This window comes from Rhinopithecus bieti, unplaced genomic scaffold (assembly GCF_001698545.2).
Source record: "Rhinopithecus bieti isolate Rb0 unplaced genomic scaffold, ASM169854v2 scaffold_7967, whole genome shotgun sequence".
NCBI classification, from domain to species: Eukaryota; Metazoa; Chordata; class Mammalia; order Primates; family Cercopithecidae; genus Rhinopithecus; species Rhinopithecus bieti.
This window is the reverse complement of record NW_016806112.1, coordinates 1,041,206-1,056,799: the sequence shown is the minus strand read 5'-3', so window position 1 is coordinate 1,056,799 and position 15,594 is coordinate 1,041,206. Positions and strand designations below refer to the sequence as shown.

Below are 15,594 nucleotides of genomic sequence, written 5' to 3'. Positions count from 1 at the left end.
ACTCATTATAGTCTCGTACTTCATCAGAGAAAACATCTTATTTTAATGATGGTTTTATTACTCCAGTGTTGTTTACATCCACCTGGAGTCATCGCAGATTTTTCCATTCATCTAACCTTGCTTGATTTCCTATAGCACAGCTCTTGTTGAAGATTTATATTGGTATGGAAGGATGCTCTGACCAGGATTTTGGTCTCTCTTGCAAATATTTGTGTATCTCTTGTTTACAGCCCCAGTGTCCTCTTGTAATACCCATGCAAAATGGGATTCTAATAAATCTTGTGTTCAGCATTACACATTGTTTGTTTTAGCTGCCTTCCACTTCATGCTTCCTCCTTTAAGAGCGAGCCATTATGAAAGGTTAGATTCACAGTTAGCAGGCTTTAGCTCTCCCTTTTGAATCAGTGAGGTTGCCGTTTTATTGCTCTCCGACTTACACTTCAGTGATGAGAGTAAACTAGCATCAGATTAAAGGTCAGCAAATCCCATCAAAGAGAGGAATATTAGGGGCAGAGATAGTTGGAGAGGCAGCACACCACTGGGTATTGACAGGGTGATTCCAGGGTATCAGTCAGCAGAATTATAGCTGCCCAGAGAGTCAGTACAGCTTTAATGAGCCTATGTGAAGAGGAAGAGGGTGGATTTATGTAGTTCCTCATAATTTTCTGTAGAGACTGTTATTGCAGACATTCTGTGGAGTGTTCTGGTCTTTCATTTAATTCAAAGGTCCTGGAGCTTATCCATCCTCTAAATTCCTTTTTGTTAGCTCAAATCAAAGTTGACATTTCCATAGTTTACCACCTAAAACACCCAGTTCAAAATCAGGTCTCTTTAGGCAATTTTGAAATCTGTATATTGTTAATATAAATCTATAATCATATTTATCGTAGTGCATGCATATTTCCTCTTCAGAGAAGTGGGTTGAATAATGAACATTTCTTTTCATAACTAAGCAACAAGGGAAGAGGTAAATTTACACATTGCCCTCTAAGTAACTGGGAAAAAAAACTGATTATGTTATGGTGCTTTTCAGCATTCTTAATGTTCATCCTCCTTAAACTGACTTTCCTAATTAATTGTTTATCTGCCCATTTGTTTGTACCCCATCTCACCCTTTATGCCACCAATACCCATCCTCCTAACTGGAAAACAATTCTTTTAATCCCTGGAGGGAAAATGTTTTTAATTGTTCTAATGAGGAATACTGCATTTGATTGCCGTTATTTTCAGTTCCACCTTGATTTTGATGTCTTTATAGTGAATTTGACTCACATTAATTTCTTATCAGAGGGAGATTAAATCTATGTGGTTTTAAGATCTGGACTATGCTTTGAGAAGTCAGATGTTTGTGAAAAATGTCTTTGGATTTTTTATCTTTTTTCTTCTGATTTCTTTGCTGTAGATTAGTTACCTAAAGGGTTAATGAAAGATATATTGATTTTTTTAGTTATGTTTTATTTATTCATCACCATGAAAATTTATCAATTATCAGTTGTGAAAATTGTGAATACACTTGCACTAGAATGTTTCATTTTATTACCTAGTTAAACCAGCCCCTTTTTGTAATTTGTATTTAAGAATATGCTGTTTTGATTATATTTCTAAGTAAATAAATTTTTCCATTATTAACATAGAAGTCTTGTTTGTGTTATTTGCTGCTGGAAAGATGCTCTGAAGCCTCTGCCATTGCTTGTCATGTGGGTGGTTGTGCTTTTTAGATACTTGCATGGTTTTTAATGTAAGAGCATGATGGATATGATACTACCATGAGAAGCCCTAATATCCTTTTTGAAGTTCACCATTGACTGAAACATCTATAGTACTTACAGCAAAATAGAAACTTAAGAGAGATGCATAAAGACGAACATTACATGGGAATATAGAAGCCATTTTTAGTCATTAATTAGATGCTGTATTTATATTAAAGAGCCAGCACACTTTAAAATTATGTGGAAAGTCTAGTAAAGTTCATGTTTCCTATAATCATGCCATGCTTCACAAAGCCTTTTCAATAAAACTGAGTCTGTGTCCTTTATAATAATACAGATAAAACTTTATGCTGTGCTGTTACATTGGAATGTACCGAGAATGCCAATGACCCTCATGCCGTATTTACTAGCATGCTATTTTGGGCAGTGCCTGTGCATCAATATAATTTGGCATTGCAAAAACAATAAAATGGTCATTCCTTCCTGCAAGAGGAAAAAGAGAACCAATAAGTATCTGCTATTCATAATGAAGTCAAGTGACTGTAATTTATATATTTACTTTTGAAAATTTTAGAGAAAAGGGAAAGAAGATGGTTACAGGAAAGGAAATGAATACAAAGATAAGCATGAGATTAATTATCTGATAGGGGCAGGGTTCTTGCTCCCATGAGGGACATATGAATGACATTTACTGATCACCTTAAAGTACAAAGTAAGTATATATGGTATTTTAAAATTCAAGTGACGTCTAGTATTTTCATTTGAGAAAATTACGAATAAAATCTCTCCCCATTGGTAGTTTCTGACCAAAATTTTGTATCATATGTGTATGATACTATAGATATGTATAATCCTATCTGTATGGTTTTTAAAAATACCATTCATTTCAGCTGTGGATTATTTGAATAAAGATTTCTAAAATACTAATTGAGAGGATGCGTAGCTTTGGTGAAAATTTAACCAATTTAACAAGAACACTGAAGCCAGTTATAACATCTTAATGAGTACATTTGTAGGAAGAAGAGTCCTTATTTCAGAACAAATCAGCAGCACCATTTACTTTCTATGTGTTTTTCTACACATGGCTATTCTTTACATTTCTGTGCTCACTTGAAACGTGTGACCAGAGACCACTAATAATGAGCAACTATCATGAGTGTTTCATCATCAACACACATCAAAATGGCATTCTACTTCTGGAAGTTATAAGAGAGTAAAAGTAACACAAATGAGCAAAGGAAGGAACTAGAAACTTAGGTCATAATAATTGAGATGGCTGAAAGCAATAAAACTATATACTATTAAAATATGTTACAAAATAATATCAACACAACCTATGGTAAATACATTTTGATATATAAAAATGCCAGAAGTTTTTAAAAAGATCAGATTTGACCATGTAATGAATATTATGAGGAATTAGATAAACATTTTGATTGTAGGACAGACACGTTTCAGATTATACTTCAAGATTATAATGTTCTCGCCAGGCGCGGTGACTCATGCCTGTAATCCCAGCACTTTGGGAGGCCGAGGCAGGCGGATCACAAGGTCGGGAGATCGAGACCATCCTGGCTAAGATGGTGAAACCCCATCTCTACTAAAATACGAAAATTAGCCGGGCGTGGTGGCGGGCGCCTGTAGTCCCAGCTACTCAGGAGGCTGAGGCAGGAGAATGGCGTGAACCCGGGAAGTGGAGGTTGCAGTGAGCCGAGATTGTGCCACTACACTCCAGCCTGGGCGACAGAGCGAGACTCCGTCTCAAAAAAAAAGAAAGATCAGAATGTTCCATTTTTACCAATGATATGAAGTAACTGCTTATTTGACTTTAGAAAATGGAGTATTTTAATTACAAAATAATTTAATTCATATGATTTAAAGTGAGTACCACTGTTATTTTTTAAAGTGACAATTATATGTCAGGAACTATTTTAGGCATTTTGTGTCTTTGAACTTCATAGTGATTCTTCAGTTGGTGGTATCCCTGTTTACAGACAATGAACCAGGGGACCTTCTACAGTCACATGGTTAATAAGTGATAGTTGGAATTTGAATCTAGGTTACTCTGACTCCAAAGCCATGTACTCCAGTATTGTAGTTTATTTGTGTTATAGTTGCAAAGTGAATTTAAAATCCAGTATTATAACCTATTTCTCTAGGTATCTGAGGTGTAGTGGAATGAATCCTGGACTTAGAGAAAGAGAGACCCATGTTTAAATCTTTGTTTTCCCATTACTTGCCATGTGATCTTGGGCTCTAAAGTCACTTAACCTCTTTGAAATTTGATTTTCTTGTCTACAAGTGAGGCCAATGACATCCACCCTGTAAGGTTATTTTAAAAATCAAATGAGAGTGAGCATGTGAAGGATACAGTTGCTGCTTGGCCTGTAGTATGTATGCTCAATGTGTTTGAATTTGAACACAGAGGATTTTTAGGCTAAGTGATAGAATGATTCCAAGTACTAACAGTGTCAGATTATCATATTAATAGCTGGAAAGTAAGAAAGTTAAAGCCACCTATGTAAGAAACAAAAAGAAAACATTTGCTTTTTGGCAGAAACATCTTGTATTGTGAACTGGGTCTGGGAGGAACTTATTGAAGTCTGGAAGATCGGTCTTCCAGAAAATAGAGCAGTGAGGGAAGCAGCTGTGTGGAGAGGCACACACGATGCCCTCGGTGTTAGAGGGAGCAGGCGCACAGTGTAGTGTTATCCCATTCACAGCATGGCAGTGATCTTAACTGACAAGACAGGAAATGGAAGTGCCATGGCGATCTCATTCTTCAGGGAGAAAAGGCAAGGGAGCAGAATGTGGGAATGAGGGAACACAAAGATTGCAGGGTTTGTGTAAACAAATGCTGAAGAGTCCTGGAGATGCACTCTTAATAATATGAGTATTAATAATAGAAGAGGACTCATTGGTTTCTATGGAAGTCCAGATGTAGACCTCTAGCATTTTCTGGTGAGGAGATCCCAGGCATGTGGTAAAATTTAAAGGATATCATCAGCACATTAGATCATTAGGTCACTGGTAAACAGACAGAGTAGCTGGGGTCACAAAGACCCATAGAGATTAAAGCCAGGATTTTAATTCTTTCCCCCGACTTAGATTCTGAAACTCGTTGCTTTCCCTTTAAATAGTGCTGTGTTTTGTTTTGTTTTGTTTTTTCCTTTTCAAAGTTAGTTGTCATATTTACCAATCCAAAAAATTTATTCAATAGAGCATTTTGTTTGAACATCTATTCCTTTGGATAAAAAGAAAATGGCCGTTTCCTTTTTTCCCACTACTTGTAATAATTTCCTTTAGGAGCAGAGCACAGGTAACCCTTTGTGCTAATATGTGTGAGAAACATGGCCCGTTTTTTCCTTCATCCTTTTTTCACTGTCTCATGCAAGCATAGCATACTTCATATCTTGCCCTAGCCCTGTTCTCTTCTTCTGTAGCTGACAGTGCTTATATATCAAGCGCTCCAACAAGATGCAGCTCCATTTAACAAAAAAGTGCCTTAAAAATGTAACTCTTCTTTCTGCATTTTTATTGCACAGTCCATCTGCTCCTTCATCTTGGCTGCTCTTCACTTCACAGTGACAAGGCTCACTCCTTTTTCTTGTCTCTTGAGGCAAGATCTAATTGGCAAGTGGAAAGTCTTCAAAATTTGCCTTTGCCAGCCAACAGTACTTTCAGATTTTTCTGTAAACAGTTGGCTAAAATAGGCTTGAAGGGCAGAGAGAAACTATAATGAAACTGAAGGATTTTTAAGAAGTCCTTTCCCACAGAATGAACACACCTTCTTGTGGTAGCAAGAAATGTAATAAATGTTTTCAAATAAATGAATTACTGGGTAAATACAGTAAGTATAATCAATACTTTTTTGATGGCTCCAAATAGCAAATGTTTAGCTTGAATCATTATTTCAGGCTTGGCTCTTCTGCATGAAGTATTCTACTATTTCTGGTAAAATAAATCATCTGAACTTGTGATACTGCTGGGGTTGGCTGTGTAGCAGGGAGAAGAAGTGATCCATAAGTGTTCTCTATGTTGCCGTTTGCATTGCTAGGAACATGAAGAAACGTCAGAGTCATAGCCTAGGGAATTACACTGTCATAGAAAAACACTGGTGATTCAAGAAATGCCTTTAAATGGTTTTCCTCTTCTCATTTAAAGTACATCTGTGGGACTGCAAGAAAATAACTAGGTTCTGACCAGGAGTCTAGTACCTGTACAGACCAAGATACTAATAATGTCATTATAGCATCTAGCTGCTTTCCATCGAACCCCTAATAAAGGTCATTAGTTGCCTGCCTTCTTGAGTGAGAAGGTTTTGCAGCAAGTGCTTGGAGAAAAGTTACCAGTGCTGTATGTTAGAAATAGGCATTCTGCCAACAGCTTTATAATGATGGTGAAATGTAATAAAGCGATGGATTGACAGTTTATGTGTTGAAAGTGAAGGAAATGGAGGTGTGGAGAAGCATTATGGGGAATCTTTCTAGTCATATCTTCAATTTAACCATCAGGGGAAATGCTTCAAAATCTTAGATTTATGAATTTCTAGTAAGCAGTTTCACAGCATGTAAACAAATCTCAGTGGGCTGTTTTAGGAAGGTAGATTTGGGCAGTGAAGTAATCATTTTTATTCCTCTGATTTTCCAAATAGAAATGGACATATATGATAAAAATGTCAGCCACCCTCTCCACGTCAGGGCCCTAACAGGATTACATGTCAGTTCTTAATGTCTCGCTCTGTTTTTCTTTGCCATGAATGGCTGCATTATTGCTCACAGGAACTTCACTGTAATATATGGTAAGAGACAAGTAGCTCTTTATGGCCAGTGATTATTCGGTTTGAATGAAACCTGTGATTTATGTCCATTTAACTGAAAAGCCTTGTAAATTCCCAGTGCTGCATTTTTCCTCAATAGAGAATGAGTCAAGCGAAAGTGACAACTAGGTTGGCGTGGAAATGTGCAGTGCATTGCCGTGTTATATTTAATATACCTGACATGAAAAACGTGCACACACCACACAGTCACCTTAAATAGGAGTGAAAGTGACATTAGCTTGTAATATGACTGCCATATTCAGTGGATTAGACACTAACATTGGCTTAAAAGGAGATTTGGAGCTGGAGTGGGATGGGCTTTGGGGCCATGGGTTGTGATGGGCAACTAGATCACCTGCCATTTCCTCATAATCTTTTAAAAATTAGTTATTTTACAGTTGTTTTCTGTTGATGTCTACAAAATAATATGACTATTTCTTTCATTACAAGCTTCATCTTTAGACCTAAGGAGGAGAGTGTGAAATTCAGGTGCAAATATTATTCCGGATCTTTCTCAGGGTGTGTTGATATCATTCTGTTGGCCTTTTTTTCTTTTTCATCAGTCCTTACTTAAGGGTCTGCCTTTCCTGGACTTGGCTTCTTAGCCATCTCTCTCTAGTCCGCCTGCTGCTTAACTGAGAACCTTACCCTCCCAACCCCCAATACTTAAGTCTAGTTTAGACAGTGATGCCTTGAGGGTTTTTCAGTGTCTTTCACCACTGTTTCCAAATTATATCCCAGTTTTCACAACCAAAAAGTAATTGTTTCAAATGAGATCTCATGACCATGGGGCTTGTGACCTTCATTTCATTTCCAGATCTCCTGCCACCTATTTTGACTGATTTTTACTGAAGGATTTCAGATAGAAAATTATTTTACCTTTTTTATGTTTGGGGAGAAAAGTAGCAACACGTCTGTCTTAATCTTTCTTCTTTATCTATAGTTTGGGTTACATTTCTCAAACTGTGGCTGACTTGACTTTTAAATGAAGAAAGCACAGACAATAAAGTAGGTATTTTTACTAATTAACTTTGTGACTTCTGACCACTATCCTGAATGTTACTTTAAAATAACAGACACAAAAGAAAAGGTATGAAAAATTATAAGAATAACTAAAAATATTAATATTTAAATTGTCACTTATTTCAAGGCAGTCAAGAATTCAGGGCCTGCTGAAAATATCTGATCTGGCCTTGTTTTACATGGTACTCTGCTAAAACATTTTTCCCTGAGCTAAGACTGTGGTGTGGTAGTTGAATGAATAAAAAAAAAAGTCCATTAGAAAACAAAATTACAGCGATGTCATAGGCCTAAGCTTATGAATAGTTTGGGGGACTCAATTTATGGTATGCTCATTAGGAGAGAAAAATCCAACTCAAGTTTCCGTAATAGCTTTTTGTTTCTCGGCAGGTCTGAATAATGTACTCTTTACAAAGTAAAAGTGATGTGATGACAACTTTTATCATGATTGTAGATATTATCTATCTTCCCTGATTATGGAAATATTGTAGGGCTAGATCTTAGTTACATCTAATTCAGGACCATGTGTAGAACATATCTGAAATAGCTGTGGTCTGAAGCCATACTCTTCAGTGCTGGATGAACAGAGGTTAGTTATGGTCCAGTGGGCTTGCTCCTTGAAATGAGGGAGCCACGAAGCTTAGTTAGTGCACTGTGTTGTTTGCACCTCATTCACTAAGGTCAAGCCTTCATTGTGTTACAGTGTTCTTCTGTTAGAAAGGCTCCTACTGTACAATCTAGCCAATGCAGATTTCTAATCTGCTTATTTATAATTCAAAAGCTTGCCTATATATTAATGAACCCTTAATGAGCTGTTGAAAATGCCTGAATTACAGTCAGATTATTAAACTCAAACAGCCCCGTAATCATACCATTTGAGTGGGCTTTAGGTACTTTTCACATCTGCAGCTTAGAATTGTGAAGGGTATGCGTTTATTCGGAGAAAGCTTTGTAATAATTTTGACCCGTAATTTATTTATTGCCCTCCGAATGCAGTCATCTATGCAGATGCTCTCTCCCATTATCTGTGGGGCAGGTGCACAGCATGTTGAAAGACAGCTAATTAGGATTTGCTGAAAGATATGCAAAAACGGTAGGCTTATAACAAAGCCAAGTTCATTGTTAAACAATGTTTTACTGTGTTTGTATGATTTGTCTAAATCTTAGGGATACAGAAATGAATGTTGTGATTATAAGTAGGTTGCAAACAGGGTTTGTTTTTTTTTTAAACTTTATAAGGTTGTGATGACCAAAGAACCTAGATGTAAACCTTTATAAACCTCTGTATGTACAACCAAATTTTAAATGATTGTTTTACCATGATTCAATTTGAAGATATCAAGATCTTTTGATAACCACACAGTCTGATTCATTCTGGCCCTTGCAAATTTAGACCCATTAAAATGTTTATAGGTGTCCAGAGGAGTAGGTATTATGACTAAAAGCCAGTGTGACTGTAGAAAGTTAGTAAACTAAGTAATAGTGAGTAGCTAGGTAGGATAAGGAATAAAATGGTAATTTAAATGTTTTTAAGTAAGAAAATAAATAGAAATATTCAAATTGAAAATAATTTTGGAAACCAGGTATTACTATTTAAAGATCCCATAATCATTACTTTGCTTAATAAAGAAAAGAAACCGATTCACTTTTCAGACTAGTTATGAAAATTCCTTTATTATTGATAATCTTTTTCTTTTTCTTTTTTTTTTTTTTTGAGACGGAGTCTCGCTCTGTCGCCCAGGCTGGAGTGCAGTGGCCGGATCTCAGCTCACTGCAAGCTCCACCTCCGGGGTTTACGCCATTCTCCTGCCTCAGCCTCCTGAGTAGCTGGGACTACAGGCGCCCGCCACCTCGCCCGGCTAGTTTTTTTGTATTTTTTTTAGTAGAGATGGGGTTTGTTAGCCAGGATGGTCTCGATCTCCTGACCTCGTGATCCGCCCGTCTCAGCCTCCCAAAGTGCTGGGATTACAGGCTTGAGCCACCACGCCCGGCCGATAATCTTTTTCATGTTGCCTATTTGCAAAGTGCTTTAGTACTTTTCATCTAAAGAAATACGAGTTTTCTATCAGGAAATGATTTTTCTGATAAAATTTGATTCACATAATTTATAAAGTAAATACAAAGTATTGCATTAAAACATATTTTCCTGTTCTTGAGGCAAGCACTTAGTGTTGATTTACTGATAATTTTAGAAATAAGATATTTTTCATTATAAGTAAAATGTTACAGTAGTTGACACTGTATACTTATAATTGTTTTTATTTGTGTCCATGGCTATTGAGCTTATGGATTGCTTCTTATTGGTATGATAATGATGGTTTATATACATATCAGGTATGTATAAAAGTATCATAGGTGGCTAATTAGTTTTGTGCCTTTTGCATTTCTTCCTAGTGAATTTCCTTCTGTCTCTCTTATGGTGTAATTCCTTGTATATTAGTCATTGAGCTGCTTCTCTTGTTTGCCATACGTGTGCAGGGAAGTGTAATCTTTTTGGCTGTGGAAGTTAATCTGCTATTAAAGTACTTCACCACATGTCTATAGGGAAAAGATCAATGTGTTTAACTACAAGGAGAAATCTAAAACCCAGAGGAAACTTGAAGGTAGATTAAAAAAAACACATTTCAGGAGAGGCATCAGTGTCTGTGTAAATACAAAAATCAAGAAACACACAAAACTGTGGGCAAAAATTCCGTTTAAAATGGAGAAAATTAAAAAATCCTCAAACAAGAACAAAAAATTAAACAGAAATCAAAGTGCAGCATAAGAGATTGTTCAGTAAGCCCTCATTGCATGCCAAATGCACAAAAAACTTGCTATGTGAACTACAAGCATGTACAGGTCATGAGATTTTGACATTTAACAAAGTGAATTAAAAGAGAGGAAAATTGAAGATTTAAATTAACAATACAAACTTAACCAGTACATGGCAGTTCTAGAACAATATTAGGCAATCCTTTTAGTTATAGAAGAAACAGCAAATACATGTTTGCCTATTTTTAATTATCAGCAGTGTGTTGATATGCATTTTATGAGTTATCTTTTTGCTCTCTTAAATGAATATATTGTCTTAGTATATTATAGTTTTCAAACCTTATTTGCCTCTGAATAGACAACAGATATAATTTTAAATGATGATGAGTTAGTTTTATTATCCAGTTGAAATTATTCTGAAGTATAATTTTAAATGAAAGTGACAGCTTTAAAGTGTTTGGGGGAAGAAATTAAAGTTGTGTATCTGAGTTAAGGCAACCAAGAGCCCTGTCATGCCATGGATGTAATTCAGGGCATCTAGGAATGAAATCTGTTCTTAAAAGAATTGATGGTAGCTTTAGGTTAGCATATAAAATCAGAGTTGGTGATCAGTTGAGTACTTGGCAGCTTATAGATGTTATGTCATGTGAGTTACATTAGACACAAAGTGTGTACCACTGTGGATAAACAACAGGCACAGACTCAAAAGACAGAATCCAAGTACAAACAAGCAAGGTGCCAACTGCCTTTTCCCCTCTTCCCCAAGAAGACTTGTAACTAGTGTAGGGAACCTGTTTTTAAGCAGATTTACAGAGGTTAATTGGGCTGGGATGTTTTAGATTATGTTACATGTTAATGAAAATGCTGATTTTCAGCTGTCATGACTCCAGTGCTTTTTATACCATGATAATTATTTTAAAACTTTGTCTTCTGTGTTGTTGAAAACATCTTGGCAGAAAGCCTGCATGACCTGATTAAACCTGTGAATTGTCAGCTGTGATCTATAGTACTCAGAAGAGGTTGCTGACTGGGCATCACTTAGGAAGTTCTTGATTTAAAAGCAAAATTAGATTGCGACTACTGTACCCAGAACTGTATTGCCATGTCAATGGTACATTTTTAATATTGTATTTAGTATCCTCATTTTATAGTTTGCTGGCAATCACTTAACAATATTCATTTAATAATATATATATTTAAGTATAGCTAATTGCCTCATAATGTATGTATTCCTCTTCTGAAATCACATGAAGGAAAAGCTCATCTAATCTTGTTTATTTTTCAATTTTTGATTACAGTTTGTGAATTATTTTAAGGGAATTTTAATTGTTTCTCCAACTGTACAGAGAGACAGAATCACCACCTTTGGATGAGTTTGTTTTATATCCCTGTAATTATTTTCTTTCTTAAAACCTTCCATTTTTTTACTTTCTTCCCATTTTCTGCTTAAATTATCTAAATCTGGGAAGCTTGGATGATTAAAATATTCAAGGAAGCCAGGGTTACCTTTTTCTAAGGATCTATCTGTGGTAAATTGAGGTGGTTGGGTGATATTTAAAATTCTAGGGTGCATGTAAACATTATCTTGAAAATAATTTTCATACTTATTCAAACTTATTGATCAAATGTGAACAATGAAGTTCTCAGCATGAATTGTAGTACACTGATGTTGTTTGATCATTTTCTCGAATAAACAAAATACTCACACTATTTGTCCTCTGTTTCTCGCTTCTTCTCTCTCTGTCTCTCTCTCTCTTTCCTTGAAGGTCTCAGCATCAGAGGAGCCCAGGAGGAGGACCCTCCCGATCCCCAGCTAATGAGACTGGACAATATGCTTTTGGCAGAAGGGGTTTCAGGTCCTGAGAAAGGTGGGGGATCGGCGGCAGCAGCTGCAGCCGCGGCAGCCTCTGGAGGTTCTTCAGATAACTCTATTGAACACTCAGATTACAGAGCCAAATTGACCCAGATCAGACAAATCTATCACACAGAACTGGAGAAATATGAACAGGTCAGCAGCCGCCACTCTCATAGTCCTACACAAACCCTCTGTTGCTCTTCTATTAGACCATGCTAACCAATTCTGAGGGCTGTGAGGGGTAGGTGTTAACACAAATTACAAAATAAGTAAGGTCAATGCAAAAATCCAAGTGAATTGTTGGATTCATGAAATGAAGACCCTTTGAGATTTTGGAGGTGGAGCTCTACCTATTTTATCTCATCTACTTGTTTTAGTTTTATTCATTCCTCACATTCACGTGCCCTTATTACCACACCTGCAGTCATTCTTCCCTCTTACCTCACCACTTGGTACTCTTCAAAGCTCTGTATAATTAACATTTATGCACTAGCCTTGTTCATAAGCTTTAATCACTTTTGAAGGGAAGCATTGCACAGTGAGCTTTTCCCTCCTATGGTGTGAGCTCCAGAATCCTCCTGGGAATTAATTCTTACGGATTGTGCCAGACTATAGGGAACTTCACCAAGTAAGCAGGTTCTGGCCTGTTTCTCTGAGTATGAGACCTCCCAAGATAATTATGGGTACCCCAGGACAGGGAATGTTAGGCAAGGCATTATGTGCTAAATTCCTGATTAGAAAGAGAATATGGGTTAAAAATCCAGTTCTCAGCAATTATATTAACCATACTGAATCTAAGATAACTTTGATTTTAAGTTGCATCATTATTTTATGTACCACCAAGAAAAAATTAATACTGCTAGTTTAACTATAAAATATTACTGATTATAGAATGCTTTCACATTTCAGAGATGTTAAAATGTAGGGAAAAACAAGTGAGTCTTAGATTTAATGTAATAAAGTAAAATATTGGTGGGTCTTTTTTAACACATATTTTAGTTATTTAATGCTGAAAAGCTGTCAAGTTGGAGGAATTCTCATTTGATAAGATTTGTCATTTGGAAGATAATTTTAAAAACGTATTATTATGGAACATTTTATAACACATGTACACAAAAATAATGAGAATAGTATTAGACTGAACCCTATGAAATTGCTAAGTTTTGAGGTCAGAAACAGTTAAATATGGTAATTTCATAGAGTTCAACCCCAAATAAGGAATCAGCTACTTTTTACCCATATTAACATTTTGCCACTCTTATTTTGTGTACCCAGCCCCAATTTGGTAGAGTATTTTAAAGCAAGTCTTAGACATCCTATAATTTCACCCATTAGTATTTCACTATGTAGGCAAGTACTTTTTAAAGTCCACACACTTTAGTGTGAAATAGGAGTCTTGGTGAGTTTTGTGTGTGTTTGTGTGTGTTTTAAAGACTTTTTTAAAGAGCAGTTTTAAGTTCACAAGACCAATTTGAGAGGAAAGAAGAGAGATATCACATATACCCCCTTTCCTCACACATGCGTAGTCTCTCCCATTAACAGCATCCCCTACCAGAGGGGTTCATTTGTTAAAATTGATTAACCTACATTGACACATCATTATCACCCAAAATCCATAGTTTACATTAGAGTTTACTCTTGGTATTGTGCACTCTATGGATTTGGATAAATTTATGATGGCATGTACCCATCATTATAGGCTCATACAGAGTATTTTCACTGCCCTAAAGATCCTCTGTGCTATTCATCCCTCTCTTTTATTCTTTCCTCCCCACTGATCCCTGGCAACCCCTGATCAGTTTTAATACTGATTTTTTTTTCCTCTCTGTTCCCTGTATAGTTTCAGTTGAGTATGTCGTTGTTTTTTTCCCATTGCCTTTTTTAATATTCTGGATACAATGGTTTTAAGCAAATGCTGAATCCTATCCCAGAGGTGAGTGTGTTTTGAGGGAGAGTAGAAAAATTTGTGTATCTGTAAGTTAAACTGTAATGTAAATTAATATATTATAAGATGTTTTCTATTTTTGGAATAGGATTTTCTGGGATCTAAAACTGTATTTCTAGTCTCATTTGTAAGAATAACTTTTGGTGGAAAATGTACAAATAAGAATTTTGGAAAAATTATCATGTGTATGTATGTATGTAAAAAAAAAATCCCACTTTCTGATTTGACATATGAATAATTGAGAGTAAACAAAATAAGTCATGGTTGAAAAGGTTGCCCCTGAGCATAAACAGTAGAAAATGACTCTTATTTGTAGTATATTCCTAATTGTATAACTTTATGCTGAAATAACCATACCTACTTACTAGATAAACATCACCGGTCACCTTGCATGGAAAGAGATATAATATTAGAGGCCAAATGGCCCAAGTTTTTTGGCTGAGGAATTAAGGCAGTTCCTTACTACCTCCTGCCATGTGTCTTCACACCTGCCTCCTTACTTTCTCCATACAACCCTGGTGGAAGTTGTGTGAAGCTGGTATCAGTCAATGACAAGGTCCTGAGTCTCATTGTTTTAGAAATATCCTACAAAATTTTCCATGAGATTTTAGGTAACTTTAGCCCCAGCTGATAACAGCATCAAATCACCAGAGTTTTTTTGTTGTTGTTTTGTTTTGGCTTTTAAAATATACATATATATGCATGTTCTTCATACATTTATCTCTCTTTTTTTAATTGAAGATCAAATTGGGAAGCACTGAGTTTAAAAATGTATTCAGGAATTATTTCTGGATATAATCAGTAGCCTAATAACAATCTAAATATATAGTTCCTTTTCGTTTTAATACTTCAGATGGAAAATAGAGATACATAAAATCTGTACAGTAGGGACAAATGAATAGATGGGGTATGATGACTAGTTGGCAGATTCAGCAGAATTTTAATTTGCAAATTTTCTCCTGTAGGTTTGCAATTATTTTAGAAGTGATATAGCAGCATTTAATTCTTTTAAGTTGTCTTTGGGGCTGGTTTTTATAGCTCTTGTGACTGTTGTTCTCCTAAATTATTAGGATCGGTGCATTTTGACCCAAAACGGTAAACTTTTCCTTTCAAATCTTTAGGGTACAAGGGCTTTATCTGGATGGTCCTTTCAGAGACATGCTTTGGTGTTACAAGAAGGGCTAAACAGAGCCAAGAAGGGATAGGACTTCTGAAATAGATAGTATTGTAATTTCCATTTTATAGAGGAGAAAATGAGACTCAGAGAGGGTAAGTGATTTGTCCAATGTCGCACATCTAGTTAGTGTCAGAATCAGACGTTAAAATCAGTTTCTGAAAATATGTCTTCCTTTTTCATTGAATTGTGCTGCTACCCATGTAGAACTGGAAAATAATTCAGGTACATTCTGGTTTTCTCTGATTTTCCCATGTTGGCTTGCATTTGAAATGGGAATCGAGCAGATGGAAAAACAACTTTTTTTTTTTTTTTTTT

General features: G+C 35.9%; 1 protein-coding gene across 2 annotated transcripts in view; it reads left to right on the top strand.

The window, feature by feature from the left end:
• The window catches only part of PBX3 (PBX homeobox 3), a 240,940-nt gene that overhangs the window by 175,180 nt on the left and 50,166 nt on the right, over window positions 1–15,594 (top strand). For both annotated transcript variants that reach the window (XM_017874747.1, XM_017874748.1), the window contains exon 3: window positions 12,069–12,310. In XM_017874747.1, coding sequence (XP_017730236.1) covers window positions 12,069–12,310 — 242 coding nt within the window. The remainder of the gene's footprint in view (window positions 1–12,068; window positions 12,311–15,594) is intronic.